Raw genomic sequence first — 25897 nt, 5'->3', positions numbered from 1 at the left:
ATTTATCAAATTCATACAAAAAAATTAATAAAAATAATTAATAACTAATAATAAATATATTAAAAAAATAAAAATTAATAAAAATTAAAATAATCAATAAATAATTATTTAATTATTTAATTATTAATAATATTGAAATAACATGAATAAAAATAATAAAATAAATAATTGATAATAATTACTAAAAATAATTAATAATTATAAATAACATAATAAAAATAATTAATCACTGATAACAAAAATATTAATATGATTAAAATTTAATAAAATACAAATAATTGATAATTAATTAATTGTTATTAATATTTAATTATTTAGTTTTGTTTAATTCATTTTTTAGGAGAGAGAGAGAGAGAGAGAACTGCCACTGCAAGTTGCAACGGCGGTGATGAGAGACAAGGGGAGAGAGAGAGAACCACCTTGCAGTGGCGATGGTGGGAAGCGAGAAGACAAGGAGAGGGTGAGTGAGAGAAAGAGAGAGAGAACCACTTTGCAACAACAATGGTGGGAAGCGAGAAGACAAGGAGATAGAGATAGATAGATAGATAGATAGATAGATAGATAGATAGATAGATAGATAGATAGATAGATAGAGAGAGAGAGAGAGAGAGAGAGAGACCAAAAGAGTCTGAGTGCGCGAGAAGATAGGGGTAACGCACGTCATTTCCAAAATATTGGAGGGGTAACTTTGACTATGCACCGGCTCTGAAACGCGTCTGAGCGCATTAAGAGCCAGCCTAATCTCTAAAGTTTTCAGATCTGGAAACAAAATTCAGATCATGTTTAAGAGGAGAAACCAAACGAGTGTGAGGATTTGGAAAGCAACATTTTCAGATTCAAACCTCTAAAAAGTGCAATCAAACGCCTCCTTAGATTTGCAATTTTTTTGTTGTTTACAACTTAAAAAACTCAAAATCAAAATGGAAAACTAAAAACCCTAATTAATTTTAAGTATTGGAAATAATTGAACAAGTAAATGATATAAAAGGTTTTTTTTTCAATTTTTTTTTTTTATTTTAAAATAAATAAAAATTAGAATTAGTTTGAAAGCAAACCGAAAACCTGATCGGGTTGAACTGTTTAATGGTTAAACTGTTCGGGTCAGTGGTTTTTTTACCATTTCAACGTTTTTTGCAAAATAATGGTTCAAGGCCAAAACGGAACCAGTTCCCAGGCCAAACGGTTGGACCATCTGGTCCGGTCCGATTTTCAAAACAATTTTCGAAACACTCAACACTTGCGAGTTTCGAGTTAGTTTGGTAACTTGGTTTGCGATTTGACCTATGCCGACGTAAACCGGACCGAGTTGCATTGCTACACAGACCGGAGCAGTACCAGCTCAACATTCGGAAAGGGTAGAGACGGAAATTTCATTTTTGGGCTTACCCGCGAATCAGCGTTGGTGCGCTGTGCTCTTCCCGGCATGAGTATCGTATCGGTAGTTAAGAAAGAGTAAAGTGATCGCAGTTTTCCAAATCCGAGATGGCCGAATTGAACAATCGAACCGACGCTGTCGAAGAACGAGAAACGCAACCGCACGATAACCGCTTGAAGCACGCCTTTGACGCCGGCTTCTTATCGGGATCACATCCTCCCGACACCCCCCGTACCGTCGATGTCCATGAGGAGGAAGACCCAATTATTCGAGCGATTTCGGACTCGGAGAGTAGTGATTCTATCGGCGAGTCGAAATGGTGGGCCGACTTGGCTGCGAGCGTTCATGTGTTCACTGGATCTATGCTGAGGATGGAGCTTGCGGAGATGGAGATGATCAAGGCAAGGGAGGCTTGGCGGGTTGAAGCAGAGAGGCGCTTAATTGAATCGGAAGCCGAGATGACTCAGATGTTGCTGGAGACACAATTGCAGGTCGCCTCGTTTCTTTCGCAAAAGAATCGGAAGCGGAAGCGAAAGCGAGTCGAAGATGAAGACAGGTAGAACTCCAATCGCCTCCTTGTCATTGTGTTCTTTATTTTTAAATTAAACGATGACTTGGTCGATTTTTTCTTTTCCAATTCTAAACTTTCTGAAACCAGTATAAATATATAGCCTTGCCACGACTCGGAGTTTTCCAATGTCACAGGACCTCACTCCGTCTATACTCCTTTCAAGAGGATAGAAGTTCATGGCCAGCATGAACCATTACAAATTTTTCCAAAGATTTCTTTTTGGTATTTACGTTGTGCTTTTTCCCTAACTCTAGATTACACGTAATGTATAAATTATTGAACCACAAGTAATGCCTAGGAATAATTTGATTAATCTCTGAGCATGCAATAATAGAGTCGATTGTCATGACTGTAACATTACCATAAGTTCGAATTGTCAAAACTTGATAATCATCTTCTTTATGGTGCAAGAATATTTGGACCAGACCCTTTTTTGTGGTTTTGGACTAGTTTAAGAGCTAGTTCAAGTCTCTCTTTATGGGTTGGTCGTTCTAGTGACTACTTAATGAAGATAATGAATGCAGATGTGCAGTGTGACCTGGCTTACCTAGCTTAGCTTTATTGAAATTGAATTTTTAAGTTGCCTCACTGCATAATATTAAATCTAGCAGTTGAATTAGGTTACATGGTATCAATTGTCTCATTAATTTCCAATTAAGTAGCCGATATCTTCATAGAAGAGCGTTTTCTTTGAGTAAGTCCGCGTATATAGAGGAAGTAGGCTTGCTTTGGGTTCTTGTATGCATATGTTTTTAATCTGGATTTCCTGGCTTCCTGAAGCCAGAGCCTTTCTATTTTCTTGGCCTTGTTTTATTTTTGTTTAGCTTGAAAACCAATTGAAAGTCTTGTGTTTTGCTATCACGAAATTACTCCTTGATTAATAATAATATTGTCTTTGCTAATATAAAGCTGAAGTTGGAAACCTCATGTTTTATTCGGAAATGAAAAATCACATGTGTCATTGTTAAACCAGAAGACATACTAATCTCATAAATCAGAGGGTATTTAACAAGGGCAATATTTTCAGACATCAAATTTTCGTCTTACATAGTCAGAAGAACCTCTTAAGCAATGCAAATTGGTGTATCTATGGGAATCTTGGGGTGGTACTTGGCAATAAGAAAACTAAACTAAGATAGTTTGCTTGTGCACTTTTAGCATAATACTGTACCAATAACCAACAAGGACGAAGTTCAGAAAAGACAAGAGTTCACAAATAAACAGAAGATATGGTCCTCGATATTGTGGAAGGGTAAAACAGGGGTAACCAAACCCAAACAACTAGGATTACACTTTGTAAAATTGGAATGCAAATTAACAATAAAAAAAAAAAAAAAACTTGAAATGCACATTTACTTCAATCTTATTTGGGGGCAAAACACTGAGTATGTATATTTTCAAATTTATAAACAATTTCTTAAAAATAGATCTAGGCAGAACAACCCAAATGATCTTGGGTTTACCCATATAGGTTGTATCTATGCATTTTAACATGATATTTTATCAGTTACGTTTTAAGTTTTTTAACATGGTTTGTTGTACTTAACTACTCATATGAATTATTCCTAAATTCGGTTATTAGCTGATTAAGGATACTACTTAAAAAAAGTAAAGCAGTTTAGGAGGGAAAAACGACTTCAGCTTATGGATAACCTGATATCCTGGCCAAACAAACGCACTTATTGAACGTCATTATAGACTATGCATGTTACTGATTTGGCCCATAGTTGTACTTCCATATAAGTTATAATGTGATTATTTTTTCTTTTCATTATGAAAATGTTTATTATCATCATCATCTTTTGTGGTTAAGTTTGTTGTTTTGCCTTACTGTGATGACTCATGCATGTTATGAATTTTAGTTTGGATTGTCTATAAACGTACCAGCCTGCCAAGATGTAGCTTCCATGAACACAAGTTCTGTGCTGCTTATTCAACTTTTTCTCTTAGTTCCAGTCTGCGGTCGGTCCATCCTTTTTGAAATTCACAAATGACCCTTGGATATTCTTGATGCAGGCGTGATATTTGGCTGCTAGGGTTATTATGCAATTTGAACTATTGAAGTTCATGAAATTGACAATTTTACAAGTCAAATCATGCACAATTTTCATGAATGGATGCATGACTCAAGGGAACCTTGAATTGTTGCATATGCAAGGTATGCATCTGTATCAATAATTGGTTACTTTTGTGTTTGTGTTATTAGACACTCTGTAACTTTTGCCTTAGCATCGACCAAGAAACAAGGCATCAAAGTACAAAAACATTATCTGAAGTTCGAAATTGTGCAACTTCGTGATTAGTATCCTGTCTGTGGTAAACGTGAGAATTTACTCATGTAGGCCTAAAAGTTACAGCAGATTTGATTGACTTGCTTTAATATCATAAAATGACAGTTTTCTTTTCTTTTCTTTTCTTTTTTTTGTTGTTGTTTACTACAATCATTAATTATAGATGTTCTTAGAAAAATGAAATTAAAGTATACAAATTCCTCCGCTAGATATTGATGAATTTGTTATTTGTTATTGTTGATGCTCGGTTGGCCGAAGACAACATTGTAAATTCACTCCCTAAGTCCGAGGATGACCGAGATGCCCAAGGTCTGAGGTGTTTAGTATCCGAGGTAGGCAAGGATTATGGGTTTGATTCTGCAAGAAGAACAACGTCAGAGGCCTCGGGCCTTTTCGGACGGTCAAGTTAGTTGAGAGGTGAGATGGATGAGGTTTGAGGTGTAAGCATCCAGACGAGGTCACAAGAGGGCAAGTGATTCCAACAGTAAGAGAACTTGAGTATTGATCCTTTACCTGAAAGGGGGATATTTATATTTGCAATCGCTTGGAGGTAAGTGAGCTCAGACGGCGGGGATTGAGTCCATACGTGGGGTGCGTGGCCATCCTAGGCCTGCCACATACCCCCACGCCATTGGTTCCTTGATTCCGTCGAGCTGGGCAGTGTGCGCTCGCTGATTGGTTCAGCTCTGGCGTGCGCTGCCCAACACGTGGAAGTCCCGTGATTGGACGGCCATCTGCGCTTACATCAGTTATAATATCGATATTCATTTCATATAAAACCGATTATATTGAGCTGGTTGCATGCTAAAATTACGAATATCACATTTCAAATGCAAAACTCGTTAATTTTTATTAAAAAAGTGGTGGTACTTAGTTTAACGAAGCAAGAGACCATTAAATTTAATTCCTTATTATATGGCTGGTTAGATATGGTAGTATTTTTTTTCGGTAGTCAGGCATGGTATTTTTTAATGATGTCAAAAGCCATATCCTACTGCATGAGAAGCAGGATATCAATCTATTCACGATGAATTTTCTGCCCAAGGGAAATCAATCCATTACTCGCTGGTACCAATTCAGCTTCACCCCTTCTACCTCAAAGTGCCTTTAGCCTGCACCATGTCACCCTGTGAATCCTGATGAACAAAACTCCTATTAAGGTTCTTAGGGGCTGCTGACGCTCTTGAATCCCAGATAAAAAGTTTTGGCACTGTTGCACGTCTCATAATCAGAAGAAAGTTCCAGGCTTGATGCTAAATTGCTAACGAGGCCTTCAATCAGTGGTGGATTATATGTCATCGTAGCACATAAAAATAACATGGTGTTTCCAGGAGGTATAACTGCAAAGATCTTTCATGGCTCCATGGGATACTTGTAATTTGACAAATTGAGATCTGCTCGTCATCTCACACCAACCTCACAGGCACATCCCATTGTACATTAGGAACATTTCCAATGAATAATAACACAAAAGTATGAGAGATGTTTTTGATACATCATGGGATGTGCATGTGAGATTGGCATGAGGAGCACAGCTGAGCAGATCTGAACTCCAATTTGGCGGTCTTAAGAATTTTATTTTATTAATTTTTGATAATGGGCTACACGAGGGGTAACCCACTAGCCCTCCTCCAAACCCCTAGACCCCCCAGCCCAGGTGAAGGCGGGACTCAGATCCCATGCCTCCTCTACAACCAGATGGAGACTTTACCAGCAGACGAGCTGGTACCCTAAGAGATTACAGATTATTCATTCACTTTCAGTCTCAAGGATAGGAGAGGAAATTAGAACTCTTAAGATTTTTGTGGATATGAATTAAGCATTCTTATACGATACATGCAAAATCAATACGCTGGTAATGACGTACCAGAAAGTATTGATAGCTTTTTTTATTTCTTTGTTTTTTTTCAAATCTGGTTCAGAGAGGCCAGGCCGGTTTAAGGTTCATTCACCCTCTGAACTGGTCAAGACCCTGAACACTATCCAAGTATCAAAAAGCCTCCAATACAATACGTATCAACTGATATAGCCCGATATATATATATATCAATATTTTGAGCCTTGCTCTGGACTCTGAAAGTCGAACTCTTATTCCTTGTCACCGCTTAGGAGTTAATAGTATAAACTTAAGATGCCTTGACTCACGTCAATTTATCGAATCCCCACTTTCCCAGCACCGGCCTGTACTTTCAACAAGGTATTCGATGAACGGACACTTATCCGCACAATGGATAAGCCAAGTGACTTCTGCAACATCGCATAATAAACAATATAGAAGAAATTTATGAAGCTTCGTTTGTTTCAAGGGGTGGGGATTCGAAATTTTTTAATCTGAAAATATTTCATTCTCATCTTTTACCACCTTAAAGATGTTTTCTGCCCATTTTACAAGGAAACAATCACTGAAATCTGGAAATGAAACAATAGACCAACCGAAAAAAAATAAATAAATGATAACAGGTGATCTTAAAATAAAGGAGATCGACCATTTGCATAATCAAAAAAATTATCAGATAGATTGATCATAATATGATCTTGAACGAGAGGATTTATACAGGTTAGGCCTGTATAATCTGTATAATCTCTACAGCCAAATTCGACATCCAATACGATTTTCTCAGATTCAGATGAGTCATATACGATTTTCTTGATCGAATAATCTACTGGTTACTTCAAATGAATACGTCAATATATCTACAATGTTTTATTTTTTTAGTCAATGCAAACAAACCTCTAAAGAGTATCCAAAACTGATGGCCCCCAGAAAACCTAGATCCAGGGTCCATCCTACCTTCAGTTGAATGAAGCTTGTATTCCAAGTTTTCAACCTTTGTTGTAGACCTCCAGTTGCTGGCAAATCTAATAAGAATAAAATAAGAGACTGGACAATTTTTTTCCTCAATAATGTAGTAGGAATAGGAACTGAAAATAACAATTTTTTTTAAAAAACATGTTGGGTGATCTTACCTTTTTAACCTCGTATAATTTGTTTATGTACCACCTCTGTCAAAGAAATTCTAAGGGACTCTTTTTTGAGCGAGGGTTGGGGGTTTGGCTTTTCTTATCTGCAATACTAAGTAAAGCCTTCCGGCGGTTCAATGCACTCTCAATGTATTCCTGGACCGGTGGAAGACGCCCTTGCTGTGCATCACTTGGTACTTGGCCTCGAATTATCTATAAATCAAGCACGGTTTATTGATCAAGCCACAGAAGAAAGAAACAAAGTAAAAGTGATGAACAAAATTTATACCTTTGAAGCCCAATGTCTCTCTGCTTGTTGGCAAATATCCCTGATGTCTCTTCCTGACATTCTAAAAGTGGGAGGCATTGATTGCCATCAGAGATTGTGTTTTTTTTTTTTTCTTTTTGTCAGCAATATGAGTGCATTTAACAAGGGCCCATGATATAAAGATTCTATTCTCACCAAAGATACATTATCCATTTTACAATCAAGGTAACAGAAAAAATTACTAGCATTTTCAGACATATGGGATTGGATGCAAAGGAAACCTTGTCAACACCAAGGACCTTAGAGGAAGTAAAAAAATTGACCTATCATAACCCATCTGATTCCTAGATTAATCACCAGATACTTTTTAATTTACAAGGATCAACAAACAAATGTGAAGTACTGATTCATGGTCTCCCACTGCAAGTAGGACGAATTCAGTTCAGGCAGGTTATCAGTTGAGTTTAAAAGCCACACCACCCTAGGCCCACTACTTGGTGGGAGAATTTATTTGTAGAAAAAGGGGCCATTGCCCAAGGTTGGTCCTGCCTACCTGGGGTCTTTGGAGGGGAGGACCCAATTTGTCATTTCCTAGCACAAAGTGGTGATTTTCAAATATAAACCGGCATTATCACTATTGTCAGGCTGAGAGTCGCTGCTCAACCAAGCAATGGCCCCTTGAATGTATTTGTAGAGATATTTATTTTTTCCTCAAGGGGAGGTCACATGGTCAGGAAAAGGCTTTGCAAGCCCACAATTCCTAGATGCTTCTATTCAGAATATAGGTAAAGGGTATTCCAAAAGCTTACTCTTCTGTAACTGAAGCAAATTCAATCAACTCAGACTTTTTAAGGTGTTTTGCATACTGTGCTGCTATTGCCTCACGGTTATGTTGATCAGGTAGGCCGAAAGTAATCATGGAATCAAACCGACTGAGAAATCATATTAAGAGACATAATTAGTTACACAATATTAGTTTAGGTACAAACAAAATAAAGAACGAAGAAAGAAAATGCAAAGTTACCAATTTACCTTATCAGAGCAGGATCAAGGTCTTGCTTTCTATTCGTTGCAGCAATTACCACCACTCTCCTCTCCTGCTCAAATCCATCGATCTTCCCCCACAAAAATAAACAATGCATCAAGGACACCATAGAAATATCTCTGTGCCAGATTCATATAAATACTGCCTAAATGTGTTAACTGGATCTAATGTCACTTTATAAAGGTATTATAAAATTCTTGCCACCTTTTAAGATGGGAGAAATGAATGTTAGGTTTTTAAATAAAAAAAAAACCTGAATAATTACATTATCACATTCTGGCATCTGTGCAATACTGATAAAAAAGCCTAGCATTAAAGCAATGAAAGATATATCATCATACCTGTCGTAGTAATACTGATAATATCCTACGTGTAGCTTCATGCATTTCATTATCACGAGCAGCAGCAAAAGAATCTACCTATAGAATTGTGAACAAAAGTAAGAGGAAACAAATATATTTGAGGTCTCAATTACTATGCATAATACAAAATAACAAAAAAGGAATGTGAATGGTCTAACCGTAAGTGGAAATACCTCATCTAAAAAAATGATTGCACCATTAGGAAGGCCATTAGCAAGCGAAAAGACGGTCCCTAATAAGCGTTCACTTTCACCATAATATTTTGACATAACAACCTCAAGTGGCACATATAGCAAGGCGACACCCTGACATAGAAATTTGTTACTGAGAGTTGATTAAATTGCCTCATAAAATTGCACCATCCTGCTGCTTTAGGAAGAATAACTACACTGCAATAGCTTCTTCATTGTTTATTTAGGTCAACAAAACACATCCTCTATGCAAACAGATGAAGAATAGATAATACAGTATAGTTGTTTATTATTCTGTACTGTTTCATGATATACAGTTATTTACATTCTTTTTCGTTTAGTTCCTGAAGGGGCTATGTTGTACTTGTAAATACTTTTCCTTTTAATATAAATAGAACTTTCTGAGTGGGGTTTGACTCGCTTAGACACCCCATGCAACCTTCATTCCATATTGGACCTAGACGTATCTAAATGCAAATACACATGACATGCAATTAAACTCTACAAGGTTTGAATATAACCACATGCTATCTAAGATTTTATTTTTGTAGATTATGTCACAATGAGGACAAAATTAAATAAAAAGGTCAGAAATAAAACACTTAATCTGCATCACATCAGACAAGAGAGGAGATATCAAGGATAGCAGCTTGATAAGAGATCAACTGTGAAAGTACACCATTAAACTATGATCACCCAGTATTTTTTTTCTTCTCTTTTCTTTCACTTTTTTCTTTTCTTATTATTATTATCATTTTCTTTTTGCCGGGGGGAGGGGGGTGTCCAAGGGGAGGGAGGTTAATAAAAGCTTACCCACAAGGGAATAATATACTTGTCTTCAACCATTCCTTGCACAAAAAAATCCTCATAAAATTTTCATCAAGGGTATGCGGTTATTCTTAACTAATCCTAAGCAGTCAAAACCACTCATTTTAATATTCTTAACTAATCCTAATGGACACGATCATTAAAAATCAACAGAAGTAGTTTTCTGAAGCAAGGAAGTTTATCTAAATAAAATACTTCACATATTTGATTTAGATTGATAGTGAAAAAGAGATTGGAAATTATTATGGTCCAATAGGACTAAAGCTCTAAAATTTTCCATTAACGAGAGGAAAAAGAGAAAATCAGATTGCATGAAAGCTTCACATTCCATGTTCTGGGGAAAACTTTCCCTACACCCTCACATTAAAATGGGAAATAAAAGAAAGAATATGAAATATGAAATTCTAAATTCTCTTAAGCAGATTATTTTTACAAGAAGTTACAACTCCAATACAAGAATCAATATGGCCCCAAAACATTATGACCTATCAAAAATATAGACACGGCCAACAGCCAGACAAATACATGGGAAGATATTAGATTTTTTTGTGACAGATTGAACATTCTGAGTTGGTAACAAGTTTTAGTAAGAAGCATTAAATAAGATTAACATCATATAGGTATCTGAGTTTTTATGTGAGCAACATTGAACAGAAGCATAGGAAAAACAATGTGAAACACAGAAACAAACAAAACTAGTAGTTCAGCTGACTGAGAAGATCAAATATGAAGTGCAAAATGCTTACCGCTTGGTTAGCAATTACCCGAGCACAAGATGTCTTCCCTGTCCCTGAAAGTCATAGCACATTATGTATAAATTTGTTTGTCGTGCTGCAGCACTTAAAAGGCTATCAATCATAAACCAAAGTGTTCTACACTTTGGTCCTTCTCAAAAGAGTAGAAGTGTAGAACACCTGGATATGCTTAAATGCACTTGTACCAACAAGTTTTCATATTTGCAACTAATAGCAAGTTTGTGTATTACTACATCCAATTTTTTATTTCTCTACTGATAATAAGATAAATTCAGAATATATGGAACACAAAAACACTAAGAAATTTTGATGGCAGTAATAGGGAAAATCCAGGGCCCTCAGGAGTGGGAGGCATTTTCAGGAATGAAGCCCACGTAATTGCATTGTTCTCGGCTCCTATTGCCATTGGTGATTCTTTAAGGGCAGAGATAATGGCTATATTGAAAGGTGTGCAAAGAGCAAGGATATGAACGTGAATAAAATGATTATTGAAGGAAACTCACAACTGGTAATAGGGTAGCTGCAATTTATTATTATTATTATTTTTTATCAATAACAATTTCATTAATTCACCAAAGAAGTTACATAAGGAAGACAAACACACTTATCTTCCAAGTACAATCAAGAAAACAAAAGAATAGGTAGAGACAAAAAAATACAACTTAGCCCAAAACATTGAATCCCTTTCTGCCCCTTGTTTAGCTAAACCATCAGCTAGAAAATTGGTTGATCTTTTGATCCAGCACATTTTAACTTCCATCTCCTGCACCAGCCACTTAAATTTCCTCCTCTGATTACTGTACCTCCATAAACCATTGCTGTCTGCATTCAGCCACCCTATCACCACCTCCGAATCCCCTTCAATTAAGATTTTTCTGATGTTCATTTCCTTGGCTTTCTGGACTCCTTCCATAACTGCAAAGATCTCAGCACTAAGGGAGTCACCCATTCCAATTGGGCCAGAGAACAAGGCAAAAATGACCCCATTCTCATCCCTAAAGACACCCCCAATCCCTGATTGTCCAGGGTTCCCCCTACTACTACATCAAAATTTAATTTCATGAACCCAGCAGGTGGAGGTGTCCAAGACACACTCTTTACTGACTTGGTCTGTGTGCATTTTGCTATTTCACCCCACTTCCTCAACATGTCATCCACTGTGTAACTTGTGAATAGTTCCAAAGATTTCAGCCACTGTACAGCCCTAAAATGAATGATAGCCTTTAGTTCTTCCACCCCTCTCTCAGCCGCTGAGAATATCCTGAAGTTTCTTTCTTCCCATATTGTCCAACATACTACAGCCCCCAGACCTCTCCACATAGTCCTTCCCCTTTTCCTACGCCACCTGAAGACAGAAGGGGGAAAAAGGCCCTGCAGATCTGATGGAGGGTTCCATCTACACCCAAAGAGGGAAAAAGCCCAGTCCCAAATTGACCTCACAAAATGGCAAAACACCATTAGGTGAAAACTAGTCTCCCCATCCGCTTTACATAGAACACACCAACGAGGTGACAAGTGTGGCGAAATATAGAGAGAGGAAAGAAGAAAATTTTCTTTATTGATGACTAAAACATATTGAGCATACAACTTAAATAAGAAAATATAGGAAAGGCAAACCCCTAGAATCTCTCACAATCAGGGATAGACTAAATCTTTCCCTTAATCCTAGGATATGACTTTCCTAAATTTATACAAATCTAATCCTTCCTAAATTTATTCAAATCTCTTAATCAATCAAAGCATATCTTTCTTAATTTGCCGCAAATCCTATCTTTCTTAATTTGCCAACACTCCCCCTCAAGTTGGTGCAAAGATATCTATCATGCCCAACTTGCTAACTTGAAGCTCAAATGGCTGTCTCAACAAGCCCTTAGTCAAAACATCTGCAACTTGCTGCGTGATTGGTACAAACGGAGTGCAAATTATTCCTTCTTCAAGCTTCTCCTTTATAAAGTGTCTGTCAATCTCAACATGTTTAGTTCTGTCATGTAGAACCGGATTATGAGCAATGCTGATAGCTGCCTTGTTATCACAATACAGTTATATAGAAAACTCACTGGTCTCTTAAGATCTGCACCCTCTTTAGCCAAAGAACCTCACACACTCCTTGAACCATTGATCTGAATTCAGCCTTAGCACTACTTCTAGCAACTACACTTTCCTTCTTGCTTCTCCAAGTAACTAAATTGCCCCAAAGAAATGTGCAGTACCCTGAAGTTGACCTTCTATCAGTGATCGAACCTGCCCAATCCGCATCTGTATACACCTCAACCCCTCTCTTCTCATTTTTCTTGAAGAAGAGTCCTTTTCCTGGTGTGCCTTTTAGATACTTAAGAATTCGATACACAGCTTCAAGATGTTCATACGGGGAGTGCATAAATTGACTCACCATGCTCACAACAAAGGCAATCTCAGGACGTGTATGTGACAAGTAAATCAATCTTCCTACCAGCCTTTGGTATCTACCCGTATCTACCGGAACCCCATCTTTAACTTCTCCAAGCTTAGTATTAACTTCTATCGGAGTGTCTGAAGGTTTGCATCCACTCATTCCAGTTTCTTTCAAGAGATCTAGAATATATTTTCGTTGCGAAACCACAATGCCCTTCTTTGATCTTGCCACTTCCATTCCAAGAAAGTACCTTAGCTGGCCTAAGTCTTTAATCTCGAATTCCTTGGTTAAGCTCTGCTTCAGTCTGCTCATCTCTTCAATATCATCTCCAGTCAAGATTATGTCATCAACATAGACAATCAGAACCGAAACCTTGCCTTTGGTGGATCTCTTTGTGAAAAGAGTATGATCAGATTATCCTTGACTATATCCTTGACTTTTAATGAACCTTGTGAATCTTTCAAACCAGGCTCTGGGAGACTGTTTAAGTCCATATAGAGACTTTTTTAGCTTGCATACCTTAGTTCCAAACTTCTCAGTGAAACCAGGTGGAGGCTCCATATATACTTCTTCTTCCAAGTCTCCATTCAAAAAGGCATTCTTCACATCCAGCTGATTCAGTGGCCAGTCAAGATTAGCTACAACAGATAAGAGTACTCGAACTGTAGCTTCGCCATTGGAGAAAAAGTCTCAAAGTAGTCCACTCCATATGTCCGAGTAAAGCCTTTAGCTACTAGGCGAGCCTTGTATCTTTCCAAGGATCCATCTGAGTTGTACTTCAGAGTAAACACCCATTTACAACCAACAACTGTCTTTCCATCCGACAGATCCACTTTCTCCCAAGTAGCATTCTTTTCCAAAGCTCTCATCTCCTCAAAAACAACTTCTTTCCACTCAAGAACATTTAGAACCTCCTGGATACTGTTAGGATGGATACACTAGACACTTGTGAAATAAAGTTACAATATGAAGGTGAAATATTTTTGTAAGATACAAAATTTGACAAAAGATGTTTTGTACAAGACCTAACACCTTTCCTAAGAGCAATGGGAAGATCAAGCTAACTAGAAGAATCAGAATTACCTAGAGGAATGTTTTTAGGAATTTTTGGAGAATTATCATGAATTTCATGATCCAACCTCTGATCAGATTCTTGTTGATGCTGCGGAATAGTGCCTCTCCTTTTCTGTGCTAGATATTCCCTTGAATAAACAAAGCCTTTATACTGTTTCGCACGTATCTCTACTGTTTCAGCTTTTTCATTTTGAAATGGCATCACCAAAGGTTGTTCATTGGTAGACTCAACATTTTCAATATTTAATTCATTTGTTTCCACTAATTTTGTATTTTTTGCCTCACTTTCTTTCGGTGACCAGTTGTGAGGAACATCATTATGGACAAATTCAAACATTAAATCAGAACCATCTAAAAAGCCATCTTTACTAGTGTTGCTCTCCCCCTGAAGATGGGAGTTGTAGTACGAGGTTCCTTCAAAGAATGTGACATCCATAGACACAAACATCCTTTTCAAAACTGGATCAAAGCATTTGTAACCTCTCTGATTAGTGGGATAGCCTACAAAAATACATTTATGTGCTTTTGGATCATGTTTTGAACGTTTAGGATCATGGTTATGAACGAAGGCCACACTTCCAAAAATTTTTAAGGGAATATTTGTCACTAGCCGAGAGTTTGGAAAACAGTCAGTGAAAACCTGTATGGGTGTTTTAAAATCCAAAATTCGTGTAGGCAGTCTGTTAATCAAATAAGTGGCTGTTAAAACGACTTCCCCCCAAAGATACTTAGGAACCTTAGTTTTAAAACTTAGAGCTCTAACAACTTCAAGGAGATGTTTGTTTTTCCTTTCAGACACCCCATTTTGTTGAGGTGTATTATTACACGAACTTTGGTGTACAATTCCTTTCTCAGCAAAAAAATTTCCCTAACACATTGTTAAAAAACTCCTTTCCATTATCACTTCGAAAAATTTTAATCCGAGTCTGAAATTGTGTTTGAACCATGTTGTAGAAATTTTTGAACACAGTTTCAGCATCAAATTTCTCTTCTAAAAGGAAAACCCAAGTGACCCTAGTATGATCATCAATAAAAGTAATGAACCAATTTTCCAGAAAGAGTTGTTACTCTAGAAGGACCCTAATCGATAATGCCATAACAAAACTTCATTGTCACTAGAAATAGAGATAGAACTGAAACAAGTATGTCGGTCTTGCCTTCCAAAGGTTGATCCTTTATTAAAGAGGTAGAGGCCACCATCCTGTTTAGCACCCCCAATCATCTTCCCTGAGGTTAAATCTTGAAATTCACAATGAGAAGACCAAAAATTAACTCGACAATTATGATCAAGGGTTAGTTTACTGACAGACAAGAGATTGTATGATAGGTTAGGAACATGCAGAACATCTTTAAGGTTTAGAGAAGGAGAAATAGACACAGTTCCTTTCCCAGCAACAGTAGCAAAGGAACCATCTGCAATTTTAACCTTTTGATTCCCTGCACAGGGTGTATATGAAGAAAAGAATTGCGAAGTGCCGGTCATATGATCAGTGGCACCTGAATCTAATATCCAGGATCCATTAGATTTGGTACAAGCAATGGCTGCAGTGAAAAAATTACCTGACTGAGCTAGAGAACAGGATGGGTTAGAGTTTCCTAACGATTGAGATTGAAACATTTTATATAAGTGCTCTATTTGTTCCTTTGTGAAAGGAAGAGACTTTGAGGATGATTGCTGCCCTGGATCCGAATTGCTTACTTGAAGCGCGCGGACATCTCCCCCTGACTTGTTGTCACTGCCTGATTTTTTCTTCCAACCCGCCGGTTTCCCGTGCAGCTTCCAGCAGGTTTACCGAGTATGCCATGGCTTTCTACAATGATCACACCAAGGCCTCTGCTTTCCTCCTCGTCTATCTCCGTCTAAGTCTGCACCTTGGGCCACAAGAGTGGACCCTTCATTCTCTGTTTTTGTTTCACTAACATTCTTCAACATCACTTGCAGCCGTGCTTCTTCTCTATGCACTTCTAAAAAAACTTCTCTTATAGTAGGCAAGGACTTTCGCCCTAAGATACGTCCCCAAACCTCATCGAGTTCTTTATTCAAACCAGCCAAGAAGACAAAAACCCGACCTCTCTCTATCTTCTTTTGGTACCGAGCACTGTCACTCGGACTTTCCCATTCTTCTTCTTCAAATAAATCCAACTCCTGCCAAACAGCCATCATCTCATTATAATAAGCAGTTACTTCACGTTCACCTTGCTGCATCTTCCACATTCGGGTATTCAGTTCGAACAGTTGTGAATGATTGTCCAAATCTGAATAGGGTTCCCTAACAGCTTCCCACACATCGTGAGCCGTCGGCAAGAACATGAATGGTTTTCCAACCACCGGATCCATAGAGTTGATCAACCAGGCGGTAACCATCGAATTTTCAAAACGCCACTGCCTGTACTTTGGATCATCAGTGGCTGGCGGTTTCACTTCGCCGTTCAAATAGCCGAGTTTCCCTTTGCCGTCGATCACCAACCGCACGGACTGAGACCATTCAAGATAATTTTTTCCATTCAATTTGTGAATGGTAATTTGAAGAGAATTCTCAGAAAGAGAAAAAGTCGCTGACTGAATACCTCCCTCCGAAGACGTCACACCACTGGTAGCATCCGAAGAGGCTGAACCAGAGCCAACCATGGCGGCCTTAAAATTCAAGATCGAACCCTAAAGCTCTGATACCATGTGGCGAAATATAGAGGGAGGAAAGAAGAAAATTTTCTTTATTGATGACTAAAACATATTGAGCATACAACTTAAATAAAGAAAAGATAGGAAAGGCAAACCCCTAGAATCTCTCACAATCAGGGATAGACTAAATCTTTCCCTTAATCCTAGGATATGGCTTTCCTAAATTTATTCAAATCTAATCCTTCCTAAATTTATTCAAATCTCTTAATCAATCAAAATCATATCTTCTTAATTTGCCGCAAATCCTATCTTTCTTAATTTGCTGACAACAAGCAAGTATTGGGTCTCTTCTTTTGGAGTAGATCACCCAAAGAGAGAGATGCTTTATCTATGAAGAAGAAATTGTATATATGTACTCTTCCATGTTTGGAAGCTATCAATCAAAAAAAAACTAAGAAATTGGCATCATCATTATCTAGTATTGCTTCCCAAGTTGTCAATGTCATCATCAACATATCACCATTGTTGCACTGAACTGTAGAACAAATCCTTTTTGTGAAAACCATAATTACATGATGGATTACAGGGTGACATTTCTACAGTAGACACTTCCCCTAGATGAATAGATGATCAACATCAATGTACTCAATTCAAGCATGATAAACAGGATTCTCTAACAGCTGGATCACAATTTGCACTCACAAGTCACACCTGCCACTCAATTATAGGGTCTGCTTCACAAACACTTGCCATATTCAGTGTCCAATGTGCCAGTCCCTGGATTCAGGATCCATCATTTATCTCAAGCCTTATTCTGAACCAACTGCCAAGTACCAAATAAACATACCTCTCCAAATATTGAAACTCAAGAAGGGAAGTAAATCTATGATCTTCCTGATTTTAATTGCACTCACTCTTATATTTGTCATTTTTTAAGTCATACTTTATCTTTTTTCTGGAAAACATATCAATTTTCATATTCCCAATTAGTACCGATTACTTGTGGGTCAAGGATGGAACCCCTTATATCATACTTGGACCTGTGCCTGACAAGACCCAGAACCAATGTATGTATAGGCCAGTCCTTGCCAAAATGGTTCAAACCCCCTACCCAAAACTCATGCAACAGCAAGAGTTGTCATCTGCAGTGCATTTAATATCTCTACAGTCCACTTGCATAATCTACAGTTCAATCTCTATCAGATAAACTACTCCATCTTCACATTGTAAAATAAATATTCAATGCAGTAATTATCAAAACATTAATATATTAAATGCCCTCCTTCACAAATCAATTAACACATCATCTTGAGATATCCAATAATGTTGATAGGAAAAGTCAACAAGATAAAGAAATTTTTGAAGATTGCCCCAGTTTATATTATATTATTCCAGGATTGACAGTCTCTCAACAACAGGACGTTATAAGCTCCCCCTAGATTCAACTTTTTTTATCCTTATGGGAAGCAATTTAATACGAAAACAAATGGATAATCATCAATGATGTGCAATACAAAAAGAATTCAAAGGTTGAAATGCTGATATAAATTCTTTTTTGTGTACTCGTGATACTGCTTAACAATTTTGCTATGTTCTCTATAAGATGGCAAGTTAAAACTTTCTTGGTGTATACTTCATAATGGGCTTTAAATAACATTTTTTGGGTAAGTAAATAAAAATGTCTTACTAAATAGAAATGAAGAGGTGCTCCCAAGGAATAAGAATGATAAATTAATGGGCCTCTCTCACAGTATTCAATTCCTACACCTATCCCACGGTCATTTAGGGAGCATTTAGTTTACTACAGATAAGTACTTTTGGAAACCAAACTATTGAATAACTTTGACAAGCAACTTAATGTGATAAGTTACCTTTTGAAAAGTAACTTATCATAAATCTACTACGAAGATGGCCCATTTTTTTCACTTAGTAGCTTATTTTGGTTAGAAGGCAAACCTGGTGGGCCTTCAAAAAGTACAGCTCGAGGCCTGTTTGTCTCAAATTTGCACCTAGTACCACGGGCAATGTCATCATATACTTCAGGACTATGTAGAGCCAATAGTATGGTATCCTCTATTTCTCTGTACAGTAATAGACAAAAAAATGATTTTCTACAAAAGAGTTTATTCCAAGTTGAAAAATAACTAATTTGACCATGCACATAATGAAAGTATTTGCAAATTGCTTGAGTGTCAAATGGAAAATTGAGGGGCAGTTCAAATTTATGCATGTTAACAATATACTAATTCTAGAAGGAAAAATTACAAGATTGAAAAGCACTGTATCATCTAAAACAATGTAGGATGGCTATCTAACCCTTTTTCATCTTTAACCAAATCTTAGAAATTGCCATGCTCCCTAATTGTTTGCTAAATTATCACCCATAGTTGTCAAGGTGTCACCTAGGCGCCCGCCTAGGCGACAAAAATGACAAGGTGGGTGCCTTTTATAATATCATTTATATTGTTGTATCTTATTAATGTATGTGTTAATACATTTTATCATATGCTATATATATATATATATATCAATTATACTTTGTTTTAATGTTTTACTATTGAAATTTAAAAGATCAAAGGGTTTTGAGAAGAGAAAAAGAAAGAAAGAAAGAAAAGAAAGAGGAAAGAAAGAATAGAATAATAAAGTTCTTTTTTTCTATTCTATCTCTAATTAAATAAAACAGAAACTCCATCCTTGTTTTTTTTTTCTATTTTACTTTCCATCTTAAATATTTATCATATAAAGTTAATGAACTTCTTTAGCTGCTAATTAATATGAATTTGCTCTATTAAATACTTATTATAGTAGTATTATTTTTGAAAATAATGAAATCAATATATGTAAAAGACTTTTATCTTTTAGATGTGATGATTTTTCCACATTTTTAGAGGAAATTTAATGTTCTTAATAAAAGGAATTGCTATTTTTTAATTAACATACATGCTGAATGGTATAGAAAACTAGGAAACAAGCCAAAAGTCCACTTTTTCTATTATAAAATTTGTATCGCCTAGGCCAGTAGGCACCCCAGTGTCGCCCAGAATCGCCTAGACGCCTTGAAAACTATGTTATCAATCATCTTTTTCCTGTTATTTGAAACTTATGGGTTATGGCAACAGAAACTTAAGATATATTACCACACAAGGAAACCTTGATATATACGGAATTGTTTCTAACTCAAGGCAATGGTATGCAGACAAGTACTCACGATTATGGATGAGTAAACTAAGCATCTAGAAGAAGACATCTATTGGAGTCTATTGCAAATTGCTTAGAGTGTTCCATCCCGTCTTGGCCCTTGACCTATTTAGGATTCCCCCTAGGTGCTAACCCAAAGGACAGCCGGTTTTGGAATATAGTTATGGAAAGTTTGAAAAAAGATTGGCGGCTTGGAAAAAGAACTACATTTCCTTGGAGAGTAGAGTGACTTTGATCAGGGCCACACTTGGCAACCTACCAATTTACTTTCTATTTGTTTTTTGGGTTCTTTCTAAGGAAGCTAAGAAGATAGAATTATAGAAAAGCTGATAGGGACACTTTTTGTGGGAGCTAGGGGGTAAGAGAAGAAGGATCATTTGATTAGGTGGGAGGTGGTTAGTCAAAGGAAAAGGGGGTTTGGAGTTAGCGAACCTTACTCATAAGAATGAAGCTCTCCTAGGGAAAAGGTTCTAGAGACGATCTTTAGAGAGGGAGAGATTGTGGCACAATTTGGCCGCTAGTATTCATGGTGTTCTGAAAATGTTGGAATGTTGGGGTATCTCAACGAGCTACTCCAGCAACACCTTGGAAGACAATACATGGTATTGCCTCTAGAAATCATGTTCTCTTTCAGGAAGACATTTGGGTGGCCAATCAACCTCTCAAAGATCTATTTCCCTCTCTTTTTTCTATTTCCCTTTATAAAAAAAAGTGTCTATTTATGGTTTTGTTTCTAATAAAGTTACTTTACCTTTTCAAAAAAAAAAAATTCTCTCCTCCCCAATTCCTCTATCTTTAAATTGGGATTTTGGATTCTGAAGAGGGTTCAAGGATGATGAATCCGATTGTGTTTTTGAGATTTTACTTTAATTTGACTCTGTTTGTTTGGACCTTCTCAAACTTGATAGAAGGATTTGGACCTTGACCTCAAAAGGTTCTTTTTCTTGCACTTCTTTTTTTCAAATCCCTTTGCTCTAACTATGTTCCTTGGGCATTCCCAGTCAAAGAAGTTTGGTCTATGCCTATTCCCCCTAAATTAGTTGTTTTTTATTGGGAAGTTTGCTATGGTAAGATTAATAGATTGGAAACTTGCAAAAGAAGAGACTCTTTGTGTTTCTCCCCAAATTGGTGTACTCTTTGCAAAGCACAAAACGGGGATTGTTACCATTTATTGATATCTTGTTCCTTTGCTACAACTATTTGGAATTGGGTTTTTGTTTTGTTTGGGTATAGGTGGAACCTGCCATCTAAAGTAAATATGTTGTTTAATCCATCTACCTTTGGGTGGCCCATGAAAAGAGGAAGAATTATGTTGAAATGTATTAGAGCAGCTCTCTTGTGGACTATTTGGGAAGAAAGGAATTCAAGAATATTCCAAGAAAAAGAATGCATATTGACAAGGGTATTTCTTTGGCTGAAATCTTTAAAACTCTTTAAGAGTTTCTCCTTTGATGCTGTAGAGAAACTGATGTGGGCCACTCTGTCCGTAGGGTAGAATATACCTAGTCTATCTGTTATTCTAGTTCTAATATTTACTTTTCAGGTTTTTATATTGTTAAGTGTTATGATGTAAATACCAAGGGCAAATGTGTCCTTTCATGTAACTAGCATAACATATAAATATTAAATTGAAGTGGCGGCGGCAGATGATTCAAAATCTGTCCTTCCTTTCAAACCTGTGTTCTACTGCTCTCTCACTAATCTTTCTCCTCTTTCTTCTTCACTTTCTCTTCTGTTCGAACCTGAAATTCCTTAGTGTCCAAGACTGATAGCAGTCTTGATCATCTTCATGGTATCAGAGCCAAGTTAGGGTTTCTTATGTGAGTCTAATACCAGCCGACCACATGAGAATCTCCTAAGACTAGAAGCTGAAAAGGTGGAGTTCGCAGACTGATTCTTGGAGATCGCCAGAAGTGCTAGCAGCTGTTGGAAGTTTTGTTATGGTTGCAGAGTATTGGTGGTCAGGAAGGATCAGAGAAGACTAGGGTTCGGGTAACCCTAGAAGGCAGCAAAAAATTCTTTTCTTGTAAGTCATCCACTTTTCTAAGAAAAGATAGGTTGGACCTATCTGGAGAGGAAGGCTGAACCGTTCTAGGTTTTTCATCTCTTTGATTCACTAGGGTTTTACAGCAAACCCTACTGTTCTGCTGTGATTAAAACCCTACTGTTTTACACTTCGATTCACTAGGGTTTTACAGCAAACCCTACCGTTCTGCTGTGATTAAAACCCTACTGTTTTACACCGAACTGTCTCAGCCTTGTTTCTTTCTGCACTAGAGTTTGAAAGTGATCTTGCGGCAAGCCCTAGTGCTGGACTGAATCTTGTGATCTATATCTAGAGCTGTCCTCAAGTTTATTATTAGCATTGATCAGATTCTAGGGTTTCATATTAACCCTACTGCAAGTCTATCTATACAGTACTGATTAGATTGTGCAACTGAATTGATCACTTTAAGGACTGATTAAAACCCTAATTCTGCAAAGGAAAATCAGACCTCCTTCTAAAGCTGTTTTTCAGAGTTTTTTGGGGTTTTCGAACTCTCTTAAAGGGGTGAGAGCTCTACGGACAGCCACTGTTGTGTTTGTTAGTTGATTTCAGATCAGAGTTATCCCAGTTTTGTGCACATACACTGTGAATACAGATCAGGCCTATACTATTTTTTATTGTGATTGGTAGTCCAAATGCTGTTTTAAGACTTGACCGAGATGGAGTTTAAAAATCAGGCAGAAGGCAGCTTTGGAGGCATCAGTTATGGCAGTGTTTCTGAGATGGGTGGTCAGATTACAACCGTAAATTCAGGTACTCTAGCTTCAGCCTACCATGCCTCAGCTTCAGGTACTACTGAACCTTGTTGGGTAATAGATTCAGGTGCATCCGACCACATGACTAGCTTGCCTTCACTGTTTACCTCTTACCATTTGTCATCTGGTAGGGATAAAGTATCTATTGCCGATGGCTCCCTGGTTCCTATTTCTGGGAAGGGGGACATTAAGTTATCAGATACGATCTCTTTGTCTTCTGTCTTACATGTTCCTAAGCTTGATACTAACCTCCTTTCAGTCAGTAGTATTACCAAACACATGAACTGCTCAGTAACTTTCTTCCCTGACCGGTGTGTTTTTCAGGACCTGGAGACGAAGAAGGTGATTGGGACTGGCCGTAAGACGAATGGGATCTATCTGCTCAGGGAGAGTTCTCGTCGGGAAGAGTCAGTGGGTAAGAGGTCACTTGTTTCCCAGAGTGTGAGTTCGGTTATGCCAAAGCATAACCGATTGGGTCATCTGTCTTTTCGGTCCTTAAAGAGTCTGTTTCCTACTTTGTTTGAGTTGTCCCAGTTGCAATGTGAAAGCTGTGAGTTTGCTAAACATTGTAGAAACTTTTATTCATTGAGTAATAAAAGGAGTAATCGTCCTTTTGATCTTGTGCATACGAATGTTTGGGGGCCATATCACATTCCTTCTATGGGTGGGTACAGATATTTTTTGTTATTTGTTGATGACCATACCCGGTTTTCTTGGGTTTATCTTATGCGTTCACGAGACGAGGTTCCCACCCTGACCCAAAACTTTCACCAAATGATCCTAACCCAGTTTGATGTCAAGATTAAAATTCTTAGATCTGATAATGCAAAAGAATACTTTGCTAAGTCATTGGCATCTTACTTTCTTACTCATGGGGTTATCCATCAGAGCTCTTGCCCTCATACACCTCAGCAGAATGGGGTTGCAGAAAGGAAGAATAGGCACATCTTGGAGGTGGCTAGAAGTCTTATGTTTACCTCCAATGTCCCTATTCGCTTCTGGGGTGATGCTATCCTCACGACGGTATATCTTATTAATCGGATTCCTTCCCAGGTTCTTGATTTGTGATCTCCTTTTTCCCTTCTATACCCACATGAGGAGTTGTTTTCTATTCCCCTTAAAACATTTGGCTGTACCTGCTTTGTTCAACTTCTCGGACCCCATCACTCCAAGTTTGAACCCAAGGCCTCCAAATGCATTTACCTTGGTTATGCACAAACTCAAAAGGGGTATTGCTGCTATGATCTTGTCACAGGGAAGAAGTTTGTCTCCATGGATGTCACTTTCTTTGAGGAGACACCCTATTATCCTCGGGTTTCTCCTCAGGGGGAGAGCAGTGAGAGTAGGGGTTTAAGTCCTTGTCTTCAGGGGGAGAGCAGTGAGAGTGGGGTAGTTCCTTTACCTATTCCATTGGGTGATGGGAGCTGCAATGGTGAGGGTGGCCAGAGGGATCAGGAGTTGAGGGGGAGCTGCAATGGTGAGGGTGGTCAGAGGGATCAGGAGTTAAGGGTCTATCACAAGCGGTGCAGGCAGGTTGATCCCGATCATCAGCAGTCCAGGCCAGCTCCAATCTCATCTACGGCTCCAGGTCTAGACATTACAGTCCCAGGACCCACAGAGACTTCTTCTATTGTTGCCATTTCACCTCCTACAGATGACCTTGATCTTCCGATTGCAGTCCGTAAAGGGAAACGACATTGTACCACATCTACAGCCCACTGTATTTCCCATTTTTTATCCTATGATCGCCTATCTCCTACCTACAGGTCCTACCTTAGTTCCATTTCCAATGTCCCTATTCCAAGAACAATACAAGAGGCCCTATCAGTCCCGGAGTGGAGAGGTGCAATGCAAGTTGAAATGGATGCCCTGTTGAAAAATAATACCTGGGAGCTAGTTGACTTGCCCAAAGGAAAGAAACCAATTGGATGCAGATGGGTATTTACTGTGAAGCACAATGCGGATGGATCCATTGAGAGGTACAAAGCTCGGCTAGTTGCAAAAGGGTTCACTCAGACTTGTGGTATAGATTACTTGGAGACATTTGCCCCGGTAGCCAAGATGACCACCATTCGGGTTCTATTATCTCTTGCAGCAAGCCACACTTGGCCTTTGTACCAAATGGATGTTAAAAATGCCTTCCTGAATGAGGACTTGCAGGAAGAGGTTTACATGCAGTTGCCTCCTGGATACTATGATACAGAGACAGGTAAGAAGGTCTGCCGGCTCAATAAGGCATTGTATGGTTTGAAGTAGTCACCTAGAGCTTGGTTCGACAGATTCAGACTAGCTCTTGGAAAGTTCGGTTATGTACAGACCCAGTCAGATCATACACTGTTCATCAAGAGGGTGGAGTCTTCAGTGACACTACTTGCAGTATATGTTGATGATATTGTGGTGACAGGAAATGACAGCCATGAGATTGAGTCCCTCAAACAGCTCCTTCATCAAGAGTTTGAGGTGAAAGATCTGGGTACACTACGGTATTTTTTGAGCATTGAGGTTGCTAGATCTAAACAGGGGATCTTTGTCTCTCAAAGGAAATATGTTTTAGATCTGTTGGCTGAAACTGGAAAGCTGGGTGTCAAACCTGCAGATACACCCATTCAACAGAACCACAGGATTAGTGCAGAGAGTGGGGAGCTGCTTGAAGACAAAGTTATGTTCCATCAGTTGGTAGGAAAGCTCCTATATCTCTGCCTCACTCGGCCGGATATTACTTATGCTGTTAGTGTTGTCAGCCAGTACATGCATTCTCCTAGAACCACACATTTTGCGGCAGAAAGAATTTTAGCCTACTTGAAGAGATGCCCGGGTAGGGGTATACTGTTCAAGAACAATAACCACATGAAGGTGGAGGTCTATACAGATGCCGATTGGGCTGGGAGTGTTGATGACAGACGGTCTACCTCAGGATATTGTGCCCTTGTGGGAGGAAACATTGTCTTCTGGAAAAGTAAGAAACAAAGTGTTGTCTCCTGGTCTAGTGCTGAAGCAGAATACAGGTCCATGGCCAACGGAGTGGCTGAAATCCTATGGCTAAGATCTCTACTTGAGGAGTTGGGTATTGAGTATGAGAAGCCTCTGATGTTGTATTGTGATAATCAAGCAGCCATTAATATAGCACATAATCCAGTGCAGCATGACAGAACCAAACACATTGA

General features: G+C 38.1%; 2 protein-coding genes across 5 annotated transcripts in view; one reads left to right on the top strand and one right to left on the bottom strand.

Moving 5' to 3' along the window:
• Positions 1-1394: 1394 nt before the first annotated feature.
• Positions 1395-4352, top strand: LOC104594091 (uncharacterized protein At4g22160). The gene is made up of 2 exons (XM_010254229.3): positions 1395-1931; positions 3963-4352. The coding sequence occupies exons 1-2, from the start codon at positions 1483-1485 to the stop codon at positions 4006-4008; spliced, it is 495 nt and encodes a 164-aa protein (XP_010252531.1). The 5' UTR covers positions 1395-1482; the 3' UTR covers positions 4009-4352.
• Positions 4353-6728: 2376 nt separating this feature from the next.
• Positions 6729-25897, bottom strand: part of LOC104594092 (P-loop containing nucleoside triphosphate hydrolases superfamily protein) — a 38964-nt gene continuing 19795 nt past the window's right edge. For 3 of the 4 annotated variants that reach the window (XM_010254230.3, XM_088902330.1, XM_088902331.1), the window contains 9 exons: positions 18690-18814; positions 10639-10682; positions 9047-9178; positions 8853-8930; positions 8499-8581; positions 8276-8398; positions 7488-7548; positions 7205-7411; positions 6729-7096 (listed from right to left, as the gene is read on the bottom strand). In XM_010254230.3, coding sequence (XP_010252532.1) covers positions 7244-7411; positions 7488-7548; positions 8276-8398; positions 8499-8581; positions 8853-8930; positions 9047-9178; positions 10639-10682; positions 18690-18814 — 814 coding nt within the window. In that variant the 3' untranslated portion in view covers positions 6729-7096; positions 7205-7243. The remainder of the gene's footprint in view (positions 7097-7204; positions 7412-7487; positions 7549-8275; positions 8399-8498; positions 8582-8852; positions 8931-9046; positions 9179-10638; positions 10683-18689; positions 18815-25897) is intronic. The other variant, XM_010254231.3, reaches the window with a different exon arrangement.

The sequence above is a fragment of the Nelumbo nucifera genome, chromosome 1 (genome assembly GCF_055504915.1).
Source record: "Nelumbo nucifera cultivar China Antique chromosome 1, China Antique-T2T, whole genome shotgun sequence".
NCBI classification, from domain to species: Eukaryota; Viridiplantae; Streptophyta; class Magnoliopsida; order Proteales; family Nelumbonaceae; genus Nelumbo; species Nelumbo nucifera.
This window is presented reverse-complemented; position numbering and strand designations above follow the sequence as displayed.

Excerpts from the sequence above, each read along its gene's own strand:
- LOC104594091 (XM_010254229.3), top strand. The coding sequence starts at position 1,483 with ATGGCCGAATTGAACAATCGAACCGACGCTGTCGAAGAACGAGAAACG. Across the intron at positions 1,932-3,962 it reads CGAGTCGAAGATGAAGACAG|GCGTGATATTTGGCTGCTAG; the intron begins GTAGAACTCCAA and ends TTCTTGATGCAG.